Source organism: Acinonyx jubatus, chromosome C2 (assembly GCF_027475565.1).
Source record: "Acinonyx jubatus isolate Ajub_Pintada_27869175 chromosome C2, VMU_Ajub_asm_v1.0, whole genome shotgun sequence".
NCBI lineage: Eukaryota > Metazoa > Chordata > Mammalia > Carnivora > Felidae > Acinonyx > Acinonyx jubatus.
Genome location: NC_069384.1, coordinates 106,899,433 through 106,917,357, shown reverse-complemented (window position 1 = coordinate 106,917,357; position 17,925 = coordinate 106,899,433). Strand labels below are relative to the sequence as shown.

Sequence of the window (17,925 nt, the reverse complement as noted above, 5' to 3'; positions counted from 1 at the left end):
CCCTAAATCCAAAGATAAGTGTCCTTAAAAGAGACACAAGAGAAGACAAAGACACAGGGAGGAAAAGGACATTTGTAGGTGGAGTCAGAGAACGGAGAGATAGAGTCACAGGGAATGCTGATGAGCCACCAGAAGCTGAAAGAGGCCGGGGCTGAATTTCCCCTAGAGCCTTGTAGGGAACACAGCAAGTTTTAAATCACTCCTTGATTTAAAACTTCTGGCTTCCAGAATTGTGAGAATACATTTCCGTTGTCTTAAGTCACCAAGTCTGTGATAATTTGGGACAACACCAATGGAAACTAATACATTGATCTTTTCCCAATAGACCAACCACCTCCCCGTGGAATTCAGTTAGCAGATTAGGCTCAAGCTTCATGTCTGTCTTCAAATCCTTCCCTACATTTGATTTTGGCTAAAGTTCTTTTCTTCCCCAGTCCTCTCGTCATTCCTATTCCTTTCCTGATATTTCCTAACATCTATACAGAAATACCATATTGCATTACTCTCTCCTCTCATTTCATCACCATAGTACTATGTATACAACAAGTAGGAGTTGGGGTAAAGGGTGAATGCAGAATACTGGGACAAACCACAATGATTAGAGATGTCTCAGAAATTTCAACTTAGTTATTTGATTTCTATATGACATATTTCCACTGAGTTCGAACATTACCCAGAGGTTGGTATCAATTCATTTATTCAGCCACTGGGAATTCATAAAGCACCTGTCTGCACAGCTGTCTGATAGGTTGAGGCATGCCTTTTCTCTTAAGGGGCTCAGCTCACATTAATGTGATTTAACTATGAACCTATATAGGTTCTCTTTCCTTTAGTAGAGACTAACTCTAGGGAGGGTTAATGAGGCTTAGGTTGGCAGAATTGATAGCCAGTATTACCAAAAATACCCTTAATATTCCATGTTTAATTATTACTGTCCTTAGAGGGCCAGACAACTCCTGCCTGCCTCCCCAGCAGGAATCCATGAGAGATCTATAGCAAAAGAGTGATTTGATTTAATAAATTGTTCTCCACATCAGTTAGCATAGCTTAATGGTCACATCCTGGATAATCTATTCCTCGATACTTGTTTGCTAAAAAATAAACTGGGTTGGCTTGGTTCCATTTATCTCACAGTACTGGGTGCTGTGAAATAGAAAAGAAAAAATCTTGGCCTTCCATTCATGATAAGTATACCCACAGACTCCTCATTGCTTCAAGCATCATTTCTTTTTCTATGGATATCACTTTTTTGTTGTTGTTCAATAATATAAACGGGATATATATCTGCAGCAGAAAATAATATACTATCAAAATAAGGAAACAAAAATTATCCACACTTCTGCCACTCACAGGTAACCACTGATAATATTTGGGGATCTCAAATATACCCAACGTACCAAATATATCGGGGTATATCCCTTTATTTCTCTGCAAAGATAGATAAATTTTGCTTCGTCAAAATAGGCTCATACTATACATATTGTTTTGTGAACCGGGTTTTTGTTTTGTTTTGAGCACACAGTGCATTGTGAATGTTTTTTCATACTCTTCCTGTGAGGACTGGAAGTAAGAAGTACCATTCTTTCATCAGCAAGTTTCATCTTAAAGCTGGCAGATTCCAGCAATCTCCTACTGGACTCTGTTGGCCTTCAGGGTGATCTTCCAAAAATACTGCTTATACTCCTCCCCACAGACCCGAATTCTTGCTAAACTTTCTACCTTCAACCTCCCTGCAACCTCCCTGAGTCTTGCCCACACTGTTATTCTGGCTGTCCTCAGCAGGCTCTAGTTGATTCATGTACATTTGCTTTGCATCATTTCTTACATAAATCCTTTTTTCAATAAGGTTCCATCCAGAGAGCTTTGCTCATTTTTCTCTAAAAGGCTCCTCAACCTCCCCATCCTTGCTAAAAAATATTTCCTCTGCTCATGTAGCCTCCCTCACCAATTTTCTTTCCTTGCCTAGGTTCTTCCCTGTTCTTAATGCCCAATCTTTTCTGACACCACTATAGTCTCTGTAACTGCTCTGACCTCTAGTGATCTCTTCCTCTAGAGTGTACATCAGCTAGATCACTCATTCCGACATGCAGGGTAGACAGCTAGTCATCAGTGAATGTCTCTGCACACTCCCCAATCAGGAAGGGAACCGTATGGGGAGGGACTGAACCCTTCACCTCTTTGCTTCATCGGGATATAGAACTTGTCAACTGGACAGTGAACGATGCATATTGACCTGGTAATCAATGCATGGTGATGACATGTAATTGATTTAAGGGCAGATGCTGTATGAAAATGAAAAGACAAAGGAACAAATCCAAAATGATAGCATGAGGTAGTTGACACATACACTGAAAAAGATTCCATTATATAAAACAACAACAGCAACATCAATAACAACAACCACAGAGCTACGTGTGGAAAATACAAACGTGCAAGCCAAAAGATACTGACAAAAATGCTAAAAATCGAAAGTCTGGATTAACGTGACTTTTTTCCTTCATGCTTTCATGTATTCCTGTTTCTCTTACATGAACTTGTGATAAGGCTATGATAGAAAAATAATTTTAAAAATGTATTTTATTTACAAGAATGATCCACGATAAAAACTTCAGACAATACAGGGCTTGATAGAGCACAGAGTGAGACTTAATCCTTATGCGCCCCTAAATGAGTTTTATTTTAAATGTGATGAAAGCCTAAGGAGTCTTCTCCATGAACTTTGTGTGTGAACTGTCAAAAGGAAGGACTTAAATGAGAAGGAATCTCCTAGGATCTTAGATCTGCTCTTTACAACACCTCCCCTTTGAGAATGAATGGAACAAAGAAGTCAGAGAATGAATGGAACAAAGAAGTCAGAGAACAAAGAATATTTTTTTGTAATATTTTTAATGGTTATTTATTTTTGAGAGAGACAGAGAGACAGAGACAGAGTGTGAGTGGGGGAGGGGCAGAGAGAGAGGTAGACATAGAATCTGAAGCAGGCTCCAGGCTCTGAGCTGTCAGCACAGAGCCCAGTGCAAGGCTTAAACTCAGGGATCGCAAGATCATGCCCTGAGCCACAGTCAGACGCTTAACTGGCCAAGCCACCCAGGTGCCCTGAGAGAATACATCTTTTATAAAAATACCTTAGGGGCACCTGGGTGGCCTCCGGTTTCAGCTCAGGGCATGACCTCGCAGTCTGTGAGTTTGAGCCCCGCAATGGGCTCTGTGCTGACAGCGTAGAGCCTGGAGCCTGCTTAGAATTCTGTCTGTCTCTCTGTCTCTGTCTCTCTGTCACTCCCCTGCTCATGCTCTGTCTCTTTCTCTCTCAAAAATAAACATTGAAAAAATACATTAGATATGAAGTAGAATGACAATACTTTTTCTCACCCTAAAAAGCCCAACATATCTGACTGAAACAAGGAAGTTTTAGCCCATTGATGTATTTTTAGAAAGGCCTTCAGATTGCTTATTTTTCTCATCGCCATCAGGCAAGGATGACTTCATGTAGAAAGCCCTTCTGGCGTCTGATTCACTTCTTAGTTTTGCAAGGGTGAAGATGAATGGTTCTGTAATTCCATCTATAGGGTACTTAGTTGAGAGCCCAATTAACTTAGATGTTTAACAAAGGTGGATTCTTTTTTCCCTTTCCTCTGGAATGAGATAGTGGATATAGAAGCCTTTGACACAATGCCTGGCACATAGTGGGTGCTGAAAAAATTTTACCTTCCTCCTTTCTATATATTTTAGGTTTAAATGGCCATGAAATAAGAGTTTACAATATATGATTTTAGAAATCATTATATTTCATCAGTTCTCTGAAGCACATATGGTTCCTTTGGTGATATTGTGACATTTCCTATTGCTGCTGGCTAGGTGACCATCATAATGTGGCTGTCAATGCCTGTAAGTGTGCATTACAACTTTCAGAGTGGGTATCAACAGTTTGGAGAAAAGTTCCGGAGACAATAGTTGAGTATGTGTGTTTTGTCAAATTCAGGTGTAATCAATATATGATGTTATATTAGTTTTAGGTGTACAATATAATGATTCAACAGTTCTACTCATTTCTCAGTGCTCATCAAGCTAAGTGTGTTCTTAATCTCCTTTATCTATTTCACCCATCCCCGCTACCCATTTCTCCTCTGGGAACCACTAGTTTGTTCTCTGTATTTACGACTGCTTTTTTATCTCTTTTATCATTTGTTCATTTGTTTTGTTTCTTGAGTTCCACATGTAAGTGAAGTCATATGGTATTCATCTTTCTCTGACTTATTTCACTTCATACTATACCCTCTGGGTCCATCCATGTTGTGGCTAATGGAAGATTTTATTCTTTTTTATGGCTTAGTAATATTCCATTGTGTGTGTGTGTGTGTCTGTGTGTGTGTGTATAAATACCTCTTCTTGATCCATTCATCAGTTGATGGACACTTGGGTTGCTTCTATATCTTGGCTATTGTAAATAATGATGCAATAAACATCAGGGTGCATGTATCTTTTCAAATTCATGTTATTGTTTTTTTTGGAGGTAAAGAATAAATACCTAGTAAAGGTGGATCATATGGATCATACGGTAATTTTATTTGAAATCTTTTTGACTTTTCTATCTTGGCTGCACCAATTTGCATTCCCATCCAACAGTGCATGAGGGTTTGATTTTCTTCACGTTCTCACCAATACTTGTTTCTTGACAGGTGTAAAGTGATCTCATTGTCGTTTTAATTTGCATTTCCCTAATGATTAATGATGAGCATTTTTTCATGTGTCTGTTTGCCATCTGTATGTCTGCTTTGGAGAATATCTAAGTCCTCTGCCTATTTTAACGGGAATGTTTGTTTTTGTTTTTTGTTTGTTTGTTTTTGGTATTGAGTTACATAAGTTCTTTACATGTTTTGGATATTAACCCCTTATTGGATGTCATTTGCAAATATACTCTCCCATTCATTAGGTTGTCTTTTTGTTTTGTGGATGGTTTCCTTTGCTCTGCAGAAGCTTTTACTTTGGTGTAGTCCCATTATTAACTTTGTTCTTGTTTCCCTTGTCTCAGGAGACCTATCCATAAATAGGTCTCTACAGCTAATGTCCAAGAGATTTCCAATTTCCTTATTTTGCTGTAGCTGTCCAGTTTCCTCAACACCATTTGTTGAAGAGACTACTTTTTGTGTGTATTCTTGCCTTGCTTTTCATAGATTAATTGGCCATACAAGCATGGGTTTACTTCTGGACTCTGTTCTGTTGACCTATGTGTCTATATTTGGTGCCAGTCCCATACTGTTTTGATTATTACAGCTTTATAATATATCCTGAAATCTGGGATTGTGATACCACCACCTTTATTCTTTTTCAAGATGGCTTTAGCTATTCAGGGCCTATTGAGTATGTTTTCAAAAAATTGCCACGTTACCAACACAAAGGATGATTGTGGAAAAAGATGTGGATGATGATGACAGAGTAAAAGAAGCAGAAGTGAAGCATCAAATTCTAAGTGTGAACACGTTGGGGAGTACCTTAACCAATTTCTCTTATATCTTCCCCCTCCTGTATGTACAAGAGTAAAATTTTGGGCAGGAAATCCCAACTAATTCTAAAACAACTCTTTTGATAACTTTAAAATACAAAGTTTAAAGAAAAAAAAGCATTGTGTCATAACTAATTGACCACAGTTTTTATTTTAATGGTATACAAAACAATAATGTGTCTTTCTTAAGGTTAATGAAATCTTAAATTGACAAATATTTCTGGCCAACGTACTCTATTGTAAGGCAATGACAGAAATCATACTAATGGCTAATAATTGAGGAGGAATTAAAAACATTTGCAAAAGCAAACAGACCATATGTCCCTGTTTCCCCCCAGCTCTATGCCCAAGTTCTAGATGAGCTTATGAGAAATTATCTACCATGAAGAGGCCTGAACAAAATCATCTGAATTGTGAATTTCCTATTTTTCCACACTTGCTTCCTATAGCACTGTAGCACCTCATCTTGAACGTATAAAGTAATGGACAAATATGGAGACCTTGCTGACCATCTGATATGTCACAAATTTCCAACTAAGGAAACATTTATCTGTGGCTGTGAGTATGGTTCGAGTGTTAATTGAAAAGCTTAACTATCCTTTAATCATGTTTTTGTTTTCGACATGTGGCCAGTGGTGTGAGAAAATGTGTATTGAGTTCGTCCTCTGTTTTGTAGTGGGGGTTCTCTGGTGAAACTTTGTTCTAGAGTAGCAGAAGGGTTGATATCTGGAAGTTTCTTCTATTGGTCAGAGCCTCAAGAATTTCCAGTTTGGCCTCCCAATCTTGCTTTCTCTGTTATTCCAAACCCTGTTCCCAAGCAAATGTAGGCCCATCGTTACCTTCATGGCTGGCTCAATTTGTCAGAATATAATAAATTGTTCTCCAAACCCAGACGTTAAGAATTTCTGATAAATGGCAAACTCTCATCCTAACAAGCTCTTTTAACCACAAATAACAGGCACATAGAGTGGCTTGCCATCTGTATGCTTGCATGTTTAAAATTCTTGAGATAGTAGCAGATTCTTTTCTGTTTTGAATGAATCCGGTTTTGTCTGGCTGCAGAATTGAATGTTTCCTGGCCCCCACTGACTCTGGTTGCCGATAGCATATAAACCACAAATTCTAAGTGGACCCAGCAAAAAGCCTTTGTTGTGACATTACTTGTAAGAAGTTGAGTTAATCAGAAGTGTGCCAGGTAATTGGGAATAGATGTTTTCTTGAGCATTAAGGATAAAGTATTATGAAGTATTTTAAAAAGTTGATAGCTACCAAGCTATGGATGATTTGATTTTTCCAAAATGTTCAGAATTTTAATATTGAATTTTGCCCCTCACTCATAGTAAGAATAAAGCCTTTAAAAATTCATAAAATGGCACTATTTATTTTTTGTTTGTCAGTTAATTTTTCAACGTTTATTTATTTTTGGGACAGAGAGAGACAGAGCATGAACGGGGGTGGGGCAGAGAGAGGGAGACACAGAATCGGAAACAGGCTCCAGGCTCTGAGCCATCAGCCCAGAGCCTGATGCGGGGCTCGAACTCACGGACTGCGAGATCGTGACCTGGCTGAAATCGGACGCTTAACCGACTGTGCCACCCAGGTGCCCGTCAGTTTATTTTTGAGAGAGAGACTGCATGAGTGGGGAAGGACAGAGAGAGAATCGTAAGCAGGCTCCACGCTGACAGCACAGAGCCTGACACGGGACTCAAATTCATGAAACTGTGAGATCGTGACCTGAGCTGAAACCAAGAGTCAGACGTAACCGACTGAGCCACCCAGGCGCCCCCATAAAATGGCACTATTTAAGGCCCTTCTCACAAGGAGGCTCTTTCAGGGAGAAGCAGTATGCACAGCGTTGAGAACCAAGTCTCTGGAGCCAGGCTACCCTGAGTAAACCCCAGCTGTGCAGCTTCCTGCCTGTGTCACCTTGGGCAGGTCATTTAACTTCTCTGTGTCTCATTTTCCTCATCTATAGAGTGGTGTTGAAAACCTATTACCTCCCCATGGCATTACGTGCTAATTAAATGAGTTAATACACGGGGAGTGTTGGTAAGAACTCCTAGGCTATAGGAGGCGTAGTGTAAGTCTTACCGGTGTTAGTAATTGCAGGGGTCTCCTGGTGAGCTGGCTTAATAAAGGACTTCCCGACAGCCCTTGCTTCTAGTAAATCGAGATGGTACTTAGCAGTTATCAAGTGCCTATTTCGTGCAATTTCTGTAATTACCCAAAGAGGCATGTCCTTGCACAATTCTTTTGGTGAAGATTCTGAGGTGCAGGGAGGTGGAGCACCCTGCTCAGTGGCACGCAAGGAACGGGCAGGGCAGAGCTGGGATTCACCCCCAGCTCTAGCTGATCCCACGCTCTCGAGTCCTCCCATGTGGCCACGAAGACTCTTTGCTGATCATGAGAGGCTAGGGTGCAGGTTAAGTAGCCTATGGCCTGTTCCTAACCAGCTCTGTCATGACTCAATGACCCTTCGACATTAACGCCCAAAAATTCCGAATATCGGGTACTGAATCAAGACCGGCTGAGACACAGGTGAAATCTCAGAGTAAGTGATAATTTGGCTCCCTGTGATCTTGTAACCTCCACAGCTCTCTGTGAAAGCACCCTGTGGAATCTATATGGAGTCCTCTCACATGTCAGATGAGAGAACAGAGGCACAGAGAGCTATAATGACACCCGGGGTCAGAGGCAGAGTGACAGAGCTGGGTTTGGAATCTGGGTCTTTGCCTGCAGGCCTCTCTCTACCACCTCGTGACACATCTGGGGGTGCTGATTACACATGCCCAGTATAAAGCGAGCCCTTGAAAGGGAAAATTGGCAGAATAAGGAGATCATTAAGAACAGGGGAAAGTGCTAGAAATGCCTTAAAAAGCACCACTTCTTGTATCAAGAGTTACCATGTAGAGGCTTTACAACTTTGTGGAAAGGAACAAAGGAACAGAGTTGTATTTGGAGGTCTTCTTTGTAGCACATTTGTAACATTGGCTCAGGACATACGGAGTGGCACAATAATATCCCTGTCGTCTAATTATGACTTTCAGGAGCATCTTCTTTAGAGTGCTCCGGTCATTTCTCTTGACCAGTTATAAGAATTAAAAACATGGGGGCACCTGGGTGGCTCAGTCAGTTAAGCATTCTACTCTTGGTTTAGTCTCATGTCATGATCTCACAGTTCATAGGATCAAGCCCTGCATCGGGCTCTGGGCTGACAGTGGGGAGCCTGCTTGGGATTCTCTTTCTCTCCTTCTCTCTCCACCCCTTCCCTGCTCTCTCTGTCTCAAAAGAAACATTTTTTTAAAAAATTAAAATCAAACAATATCTAATATCTGCACTGGTTTGTGAGGGCTGCTATAACAAGTTACTATAGATGGGGTGCACCTGGGTGGCTCAATCAGTTAAGTGAGTTAAATGTCTAACTCTTTCTTTTCTTAAAATACATTTATTAATTTTCAGAAAGAGAGCATGTGTGTGAGCAGGGGGAGGGGCAGAGAGAGAAGAGACAGAGAATCCAAGTGGGCTCCCCAGGCAGGGCTGGGCCTCATAAACTGAGATCATGACTGTTGTGAGTTCATGACCTGAGCCCAAATCAAGAGTCGGTTGCTTTATGACTGAGCCACCCAGGCACCTCGCGTCCGACTCTTGATTTCAGCTTAGCTCACAATCTCACCGTTGGTTATGGGATCAAGCCCCGCTGGGCCTGGGCGTGCAGCTTGCTTAAGATTTTCTCTGTCTCCTTCTGCCCCTCCCCTGCACGAGTGCTCACTCTCCCTCCCTCCCTCTCTCTCTCTCTCTCTCTCTCTGAATTCCCGCCCCGCCTCCACCAAACAAAATAGGGTAGATTAGTGGACTGAAACAATAGAAATTTATATTTTCTTGATTCTGGAGGCTAGAAGTTCAAGACCAGGGTATCAACAGGGTTGGTTTCTTCTGCGGCCTCTTTCTTTGGGTTGCAGATGGCTGTCTTCTCCGTGTGTCTTCAGAGGCTTCCTTCCATCTGTGTATGTGTCTGAATCTCCTCTTATAAAGACATAAGTCATATTGGATTCGGGCCTGCCTTAATGACCTCATTTTTCTTTAATTACCTCTTTAAGGACTGTGTCTCCAATACATTCATATTCTGAGGTACTTACTGAGAGTTAGGACTTCGTCATATGAACTTGGTGGAGGGACCCAATTCAACCCATAACAATAGATCTCACATTCGCATCTATTTTTTTTTTAATTTAAGAGTTTAAAAAATTTTTAAATTTATTTTTGAGACAGAGACAGCAAGCAGGGGAGGGGCAGAGAGAAAGGGAGACCCAGAATCTGAAGCAGGATCCAGGCTTTGAGCTGTCAGCACGGAGCCCAATGCGGGGCTCAAGCCCATGAACCTTGAGATCATGACCTGAGCCGAAGTTGGACACGTGACCAACTGAGCCACCCAGGCGCCCTGCATTTACATTTATGTCTACGTCTATCCTTATATCATTGTCTGTGGGTCTTATCTGAACCCAAAATAATGTTTATAATTCCTCCAAATCCTATTGTATGACAATAACAGGACACATCTCTAATCTCCCCACCTTAATTAGCACGTGGCCTGTTAGCACAAACTTATTAGGAATGAGCTGCTCACAGCCAACTATGTAATTCCCTGGCCCCTGAGACCTACTGCTCCATTAATGCTGGGAAGGGTGAGCACAGCTGGGGAAGTCACCGAGCTGCTGGCTGGCTATCAAAGCCCGTGTGGTGTCAGATCTGAAAAGGCACACTGCGGGTAGCAAGAAAGAAGCTTGCACCGGAGCGCTTCTCTGGTCTCCATTCTTTGATTCTCTTTGAGGTGGACTAAAGGCAGACACTTGTCAATACACAAGGGGTGCAGATGTGAATGTGGGGCAATTATTGGCTCCTTTAAAGTAAGCAGGCTGTGTGAAGCTAGAACGTGCAGGATTTTTTTTTCTTTTTCCTTCTTTTTAAGGAATCAAGTTTATCCAAGAATTTGGCATCTTCCCATATGCTTTCCTTCCTCCCTTCCTGCTGCGTTCTTTCCTTTGCTTCCTTATCTCCCTCTTTCAATTATTCATACGGTGAGGGCCTGCTAGGCATAAGGCACTGGGCTCAGTCCTGTGAGAGGTAGGAAGGGGACTCTGAGGCACTCGGCCTTGCAGGTTTTGTTCTGCTAACCTCACCCCTGCTCTGGTTTGGGTTAGCGAACTGCGTTAGCTATGTTGGCTAACGGTGCTGATCTCTGGCCCTCCCTCCTCCCCCCTCCCTGGGGACTTGGTGGCACTACTTCATCAGCCCTCAGCCACCTTCTCACACCTCCTTCCCCTCCGTCAGTGCCCAGGCAAGCTCCTGGCCATCCGGGCCCATAGGGATCACCAGGCTCTGTCTCGCCTTCCAGGCTGCTTTGTTTTCCTCTCTTTCTGAGCTCTTCCTTTTGATGCCTCCCACTTCTTCCTCTTCTCCTGATTCACATCGATCATCTCCGATGAGCCAGCTTCGTGTGAAAACACAAAGGTTCTAATGATCTGCTTCCTCTCTGCCCACTGTTATTTATTCCAGGGAACACAGAGCTCATCAAGAACTCCCTCCTTGGAGCCAAGGGAAAAAGAAGGCATCATTTGTCCTTTTCCACATCCCTCATCGCATCTGAAAGCTATTTCCCAACCACTGAGCGTTAGGTCGTATATTTTTTAAAGTCATGAAGGATGAAGGATTGAGCTTCCACAATGTGATTTAAACCTTATCTGCAGGTTATAAAACGTTAAGATTCATCTCTGGATTAGAATCCAAAATAAGCACATACTCTGCTTAAAAACTTCATTCTTGGGGTGTCTGGGTGGTTCAGTCGGTTGAGCGTCTGACTTTGGCTCAGGTCATGATCTCGCGGTCTGTGAGTTCGAGCCCCCCGTCGGGCTCTGTGCTGACGGCTCGGAGCCTGTAGCCTGCTTCGGATTCTGTGTCTCCCTTTCTCTCTGCCCCTCCCCTGCTCATGGTCTGCCTCTCTCTCTCTCTATCTCTCTCTGTCAAAAATAAATAGTAAAAAAACAAATTTTTTTAATTCATTCTTATAACTTAATTTGGCAAGAAGTGGTCAGACCTGTTTGTTGTTGTTGTTGTTTTTCCAATCACACAGACATTGCCAGAATGTGTATTCTCCCCACACTTGCCAACCCCTTGGAAGACCACCTTCCTCCTCTCCTGCTAATCAGATTCATGCCCTGTGCAAAATCCTGCTCCTCTACGAAGGTTGCCTGGGAACCCATGAGCTCCTTGCAGTCCAGACTCTGTCTAAGCCATCTTTGTACCTTAGCAACAAGTAGAGCCAGGTACCTGATAGAGATTCGGTAGAAGTGTGGGGAATGAATCAAAGAACTTTTCTCCAGCCTTCTGTAATTACTCCTCTGCTTAACTCTAACATATTTAGTGCCTGTACCACTCATTTGAACACTGATGCACCTCTGACTTGTTAATTAGCCCCTTTAAGACTGGATGCTTTGTCCTTCCCACACAGATTGCCTGTTCCTTGAGGGAGAAGGACAGTGCTTCAACCCCCCCACCCCACCCCCCACCATGTTTCTATTGCCTAGCACAGAGATGGTGCTCACAAATGTTGTCAATTTAAGCCCTGTTCCTTTTCACTGGACAGCAATGTCTGTTGGGGACCACGTTCAGAAAACTGATCTTGCAGAAGCCACAATTTTATTGTAAGGGCGTCTGGAAAAGGAGTCTGGCTTCCATGCATTTCAAACGGAGAGATAAAGTGTTCATCAGCCAACTGATGCTTAGTTTTGTTCAACCACATATTTTGAGCCATTGCTTTGCACCTGACACTGAACCACACAATGTTTCTACCTCACGTGGATTCAAAGTCGAGCGGAGTGTTTTGCTGCCCACCCCTGACTTGGGGACAGTGTTTGTCATCACCAGTGGCCCTGAGTGACTGGTGGGCAATGGACATAGTTCCAGCCACCTGGCCTGGACTTTCTGGGTGGTGTGGACCTGCTGCTCACCCTGTGTAGCCCCCTTCTGGGTGGTGCCGAATTGCTGCCTCTTCCCCTATCCCTGGTCCTCTGAGATCCAGAATAGATTTTTACGGCAAGTTAACTGACTCCAAAAAGTCTGCACTGTGGTTTTTCAAGAAACTTCAAACTTACCGTCTTCAGGAATAACGCGGGAAGGGGAAATGAACTCTGACAAGGCTAATAACAGGGATTTCAAGTAGTGTTTTAGTAAGCCAGTCACAGAGTATTCACGTGTTAATTCACTGGCATGTTCCGTGGCAGAAGCACCCCTACTCTGCCTTCCCCCACTTCCAACTGTTGTGCTGCAGCAAGATTTGGTCTGAATCTAGGCAGACTCCCCCCACCCCCCCTTTATAAGCTGCCCTCCAGATTCTGTTACAGCAAGTGTCTGGTGAAAGTGGTCCCTGCCTTGTCGCACACAAAGGCTAGGAGCTCTTTAAAGGGGCCAGCCTGCGCTTCTGTGCAGCTGCAAACATTTGTCAGTGTGGGCTCAGCAACCCAGGCTTTCGCCTGAAAATGAGTAGGGAGGGGTCTTGAGCACTCCCCCTCCCCCCCCCCACCCCAGACCTCCCGGAGTGGGGCGGGGAGGGGAAGAAGCTGACAGTCTGAGTGGATGGAGACCACCGGTCCCTGGGGACCAGCTTGCGATTAGCTGCTTCTTGGATGCTCCGCGTGCCAGTTGAGCATCCTGCCTGAGGTCCAGAGCGTGCTGGCGGCGCATCTTGCGGTATATGCCTGCGTGGATTTGAGCCATCGCCCAGAGGCGAGCCCGCATTCAGACACGGTGGACCGGCCCCGGCAGTCAGCACGAATGCTCAGCTTTAGGCGTCTGCAAGAGCCTCCCGACTGCATGGATTTGGCAGTCTGATCAGCCGAGATTACTGCCCGGGAAGATTTGTGAGCCTGATCCGCGCTCCAGCTGCTGTGACAACTTCAGGGCTGGCTGTTTACTTCTCTCGGTGCCTGGGACTCTGTTCTGCACCGCAGCCACTCCTGCCACTTGCCCGGCTCTGAAGTCCTCTGCCGCGAGGACTTGTCTGACGGCATCCCCAGGAAGGGGGAGCAAGGAGGGGTTAAAAGACGAGCAGAAACCCCCCCAGCTGCTCAACCTCTCGTGACTGCCTGTGTTCTGGGGTTCTGAGAGGGACCGTGCGCTGCCCGGGGAAGCAATGCAAGTCTCCATAGCCTGCACAGAGCACAATTTGAAGAGCCGGAATGGTGAGGACCGACTTCTGAGCAAGCAGAGCTCCACCGCCCCCAATGTGGTGAACGCAGCCCGGGCCAAATTCCGCACGGTCGCTATCATCGCGCGCAGCCTGGGGACGTTCACCCCTCAGCATCACATTTCTCTCAAAGAGTCCACCGCAAAGCAGACTGGCATGAAATATAGGTATGGATGTAAGATTCCATCTGCCCGGGGTTTCTGTGTTCTATACAGGTGCACTGGGGGACAGTTCATCGGTTTTGAGAAGTGACTTGCCCATGGATGGGTTGCTTAATTTAGAATACTCAGGTGTCTCTAAAATAGCTCCTTAGGAGAGGGGACACCCAAAGAGGTTGTGTTGTGTTGTGTGTGTGTGTGTGTGTGTGTGGTATTTTTTAAAAAATGCAGCCCATTTTGTATATTCTAAAGTGTTACGAACATCTTTAGCAGTTGAATGAATTCCAGTCTGCAGAGACTAACACAACTGCTGGAAACTGGTATTGAGATCAGGGTAGTTTTTCAACAGCAAATGTGTTGGTCCTATTTTATGGTGCAGCCTATAGTTTCTGTGCTTATACTATTCAAATTAGTTTCCCATCTAGTACTGCATTCTTATTTAGCTTTCGAAAGACTAAGGCAGCAAATGCTGTGCAAGCTCTTAAGGAAGTTTTGTTGCAGGAAGAAACGCCTATAAAGGTAGATTAGGTTGAACACTGACACATTTAAATCTAAATTACCACTCGGAATAAAATGGAGACCTTCTTGTGAAATACGGAGAAAAAGTCATTCGTGTTAATATGCATTTCCTCATAAATTTTTAAGATCCCTCTTCCTCTAGCTTATTTTCCATAGCTGGAGGCCTTCCCAGTACTAGTTGATGCTCTCTTTCATAGAGAATGACTTAAATTTGATAAGTAGAAAATTTCATTATTCAGTTATGTGACTCCTGCCTTCTCATGCTATCTGCCTTGCACTGAGCCCTCCTGGCTTTATTTCTTTAAAACTGCTGTCCTTCTAGTCTCAACGTGGTTGCAGAGGTAGAGGAGAGAAGCTAATGAGGCATCTTCCAAAGGCTTTGGTTGTTCTACTTTGCAGATACGATTTTGTCAATTACTCACATTTAACTATCCCTCATCTCTGTTAGGAGCCAGGTTTCAGGATGAAAGGAACTTGATGCAATGAACATAATGTACACCTCAGGCTTCCCACGTGGGGTTTCTGCAATAGGCATTTAAACCCATTTCTACAAAAGTTACCCTTGAAAAAGTTTCTTTGTAGAGGTACTGGAGAGCTCCTCCTTGCAAAAGCACCAAGCACTGTTGTTTTGATGGATTTTTGAGCCATTAAGAAAGCAAGCCATGTGCTTGGGGGAGGCACTAAAATACCATAGCGAAAGCTTTTTGCCCCAACCTCGAAGGATGCTAGCAGCCTACCTTCATGCAACTCTGTTTTTCCCAGTGTTTACATGGTGGGGGGGTGGGGGGGCCCACAGTGACTGTTAGCTAACTGAGACCGCAGCCTCCAGTGCATTGGCATTTTGTATCGCAGCTGACTTGTGTGGCACACACCCAACCCTGCCCTGAGGGCTCTGGTCTGCCTGCAGTCCGGCTGCTGTGAGGGAAGACAGCTGCTGTCTTGATCAGCAGGGCCCCTAGGAATGGGACTCTCGGAGATCAGGTGGATCGCAGAGGTCACTTGAATGGTGGCCGCCAGCATTCTAGCAGCACCATGAGCTTTGTTTCTGTAAACCAGAAGAAATAAAAAGTAATACCCTTCCTTTCTTGTGGCAGAGTTTCATAGTTGCTTATGGATCATTGTGTTGGAAGAGTTTGGTTTTGCGAAGCTTCTCAGAAGGCAGGAGATATCCAGGAAGGTTTTTCTGGTGATATGTGCAGCTCAGCTCAGGTTGGATAATAACTGTCTCTCTTTACAAAAGCTCAGTGTGCGAGTAAGATTCACGTGGGCACCTTCCATTCCTGGCAACTAAGGACAGCTCTTTTCTGACAAAAAGTTAGCCATCTGCGTTTTTCAGTATTCTTAGACTCCTTTGTGACTTATGGTGACTGGACAAGATTCTCCACTTGCCTTTTATTCTGACCCATCCTACCCATGACAGGCAGGTGGTTCTCTGTGTGTGTGAATGCGACTTCGCCCCTCTCTCCTTCAAATTCCACTCAGTGCCTTTAGGAAAGAGGTTGAAATTATGCCAAATGTACACTTAGGGTTGGAGAGAGAAAGAGAGAGGGAGGGCGAGAGACAAGCTCTGCACTTTATAAGGAAAAAAAACGGGATAGAAATGTTATTATTAGCCAAATTATCATTTTCTTTGTCCTTAATGTCACTAAAATAGCATGTGTTATTGATAACAAATAGCAAAAATTTAAAAAAGTGGCTAACTGTGTTTACAATAACCTTGTCATCCTTGAAAATGATTTCCATAGGAATAGCTTAAGCTAGGATTTATAAATTCTACAGAATAAAAAAAAAAAAAAAACCAACAACAGCAACAACAACAAAAAAAACCCAGTGTCTTTTCATTCATCTTTTTGCCAAGGGGAGGGCTCATAGCTTTCATCAGAATTTGAAAAGTGTCCACCACTCACTTTTCTTTTTTATCTAAAAGCAGTGTTACAGAGTGAAGAGGTATTTTAGTCAACAAATATTTATTGAGCATCTATTCTGTACTAGGAGCCGTACTAGAACTGGGCTCCCAAAGGTGCAGACAGCAGACAAGGTTTGAGGCTTACATTCAGGTTGGGGAAGCAGACCACAAGCAAGAAAACAAATCATAAAATCTATTAGGAGACATTCGTAGGAAGACTTTATTTGGGGAATATGATGGTCATGCCTGGGCTAACTTCTTCACCTTGAGGCTACTGTCCCTGCTTCAGTTCCAGAATTACACCTGCATCTTGGGGCATGAGTGAAAATGTGCCCATGTCTGCCATCTATCTGCCAACCCAGGGACTTCCCTCAGGTGCTACCTGGACATTGAGGACCTACTTGTTACAACCCTGATAAAAGAGTAGAATGCCTCTTACTTACCTGATGCTTTATAATTTTTATGTTTTAATGCTTATTTATTTGAGAGAGAGAGTGCAAGTGGGGAAGGGACAGAGAGAGGGAGACAGAGAATCCCAAGCAGGCCATGTGCTGTCACACAGAGCCCAGTGTGGGACTTGAACCCATGAACTGTGAGACCATGACCTCAGCCAAAACCGAGAGGATTTAACCGACTGAGCTGCCCAGATGCCCTCACCTTATAATTTCGAAAGCCCAACTCCTATAATAGCCCATGATTACCGTTCATTAATCAGGAACTCATGAACTTGGGATTTAGAAAGAATTAATTTCTACTTGTGTGAAGCATCTGAATTCTGCAAGAATAAATACTCAATAACCTTCACAGCACCATTGTGCTAAAAGCTTGCTTAAAGTTAGCTATTGTTTCAAGGCTGAGGATAAAAAAAAATCCACTAGAAAAATCTGCTATTCAAAGGCTACTTTTAGCCCAAGAGAACAAGATTCCACCTGTTATTCTGGGGACTGTCCTGTATGTAAACAACATAAGACTATTGTGTTTCTTACAGTTTTTACACTTGTGCTTTGTTAATGCAGGAGAGTTGCTTTATTTTAGTTTTGTGTGTTTTTTAAATCTCCAAGTTCATCACACTGTGTTAAAGTTTGATGTATGCTCTGTAACCATACATGATCGATGTAGATCCGTACGTACCTTTCATCATAAGGAAGCCAAATCACTGAGAATAGAAGTTAAATCAGATTTGTTTTTTGGGTTGTTTTTTTTGTTTTGTTTTGTTTTGTTTTGTTTTTTGGTTTTGCTTATTTGGGTAGTTGGGTGTCTTTTTTAAAATAACTTTTTACCATGATTCTACTAATATTTGACATGGTCTCAGGCCTTTTGTCATTCAGATTTGAGCATATTTGTACTGATATCTACCCACCCCCATTCTGACATTGTTACTTTAGTCCTAGAACAATTTGAATATTGATGGACTCAATTCATTGAGAAAAATCTTACCTGTAATATATACACCCATATCAATAAAACTTTGTGCTGTAATGTTACATAAAACAGGCTTTGAAGTTAAGAGAACCCTTTACAAGAATCAATATTGTTGAGCAATAATCTTTAAATTCCACTTTAAGAAGTTACTTTTTCCAGTTTTTTGTTTTGTTTTGCTTAG

General features: G+C 43.1%; 1 protein-coding gene across 6 annotated transcripts in view; it reads left to right on the top strand.

Moving 5' to 3' along the window:
- KCNAB1 (potassium voltage-gated channel subfamily A regulatory beta subunit 1) overlaps window positions 1-17,925 on the top strand; it is a 383,848-nt gene that overhangs the window by 104,747 nt on the left and 261,176 nt on the right. The window contains exon 1 of one of the 6 annotated variants that reach the window (XR_008297899.1): window positions 11,505-13,906. The exons of 3 other annotated variants lie outside the window; for them this stretch is intronic. Coding sequence is in view for 2 of the 3 variants with exons in the window: in XM_027061554.2 (XP_026917355.1) it covers window positions 13,686-13,906 (221 nt within the window). In the remaining variant the exon portion in view is untranslated. Of the gene's footprint in view, window positions 1-11,504; window positions 13,907-17,925 lie in introns of those variants that run through there. 2 more of the 6 variants (XM_027061554.2, XM_015066025.3) reach the window with 2 other exon arrangements.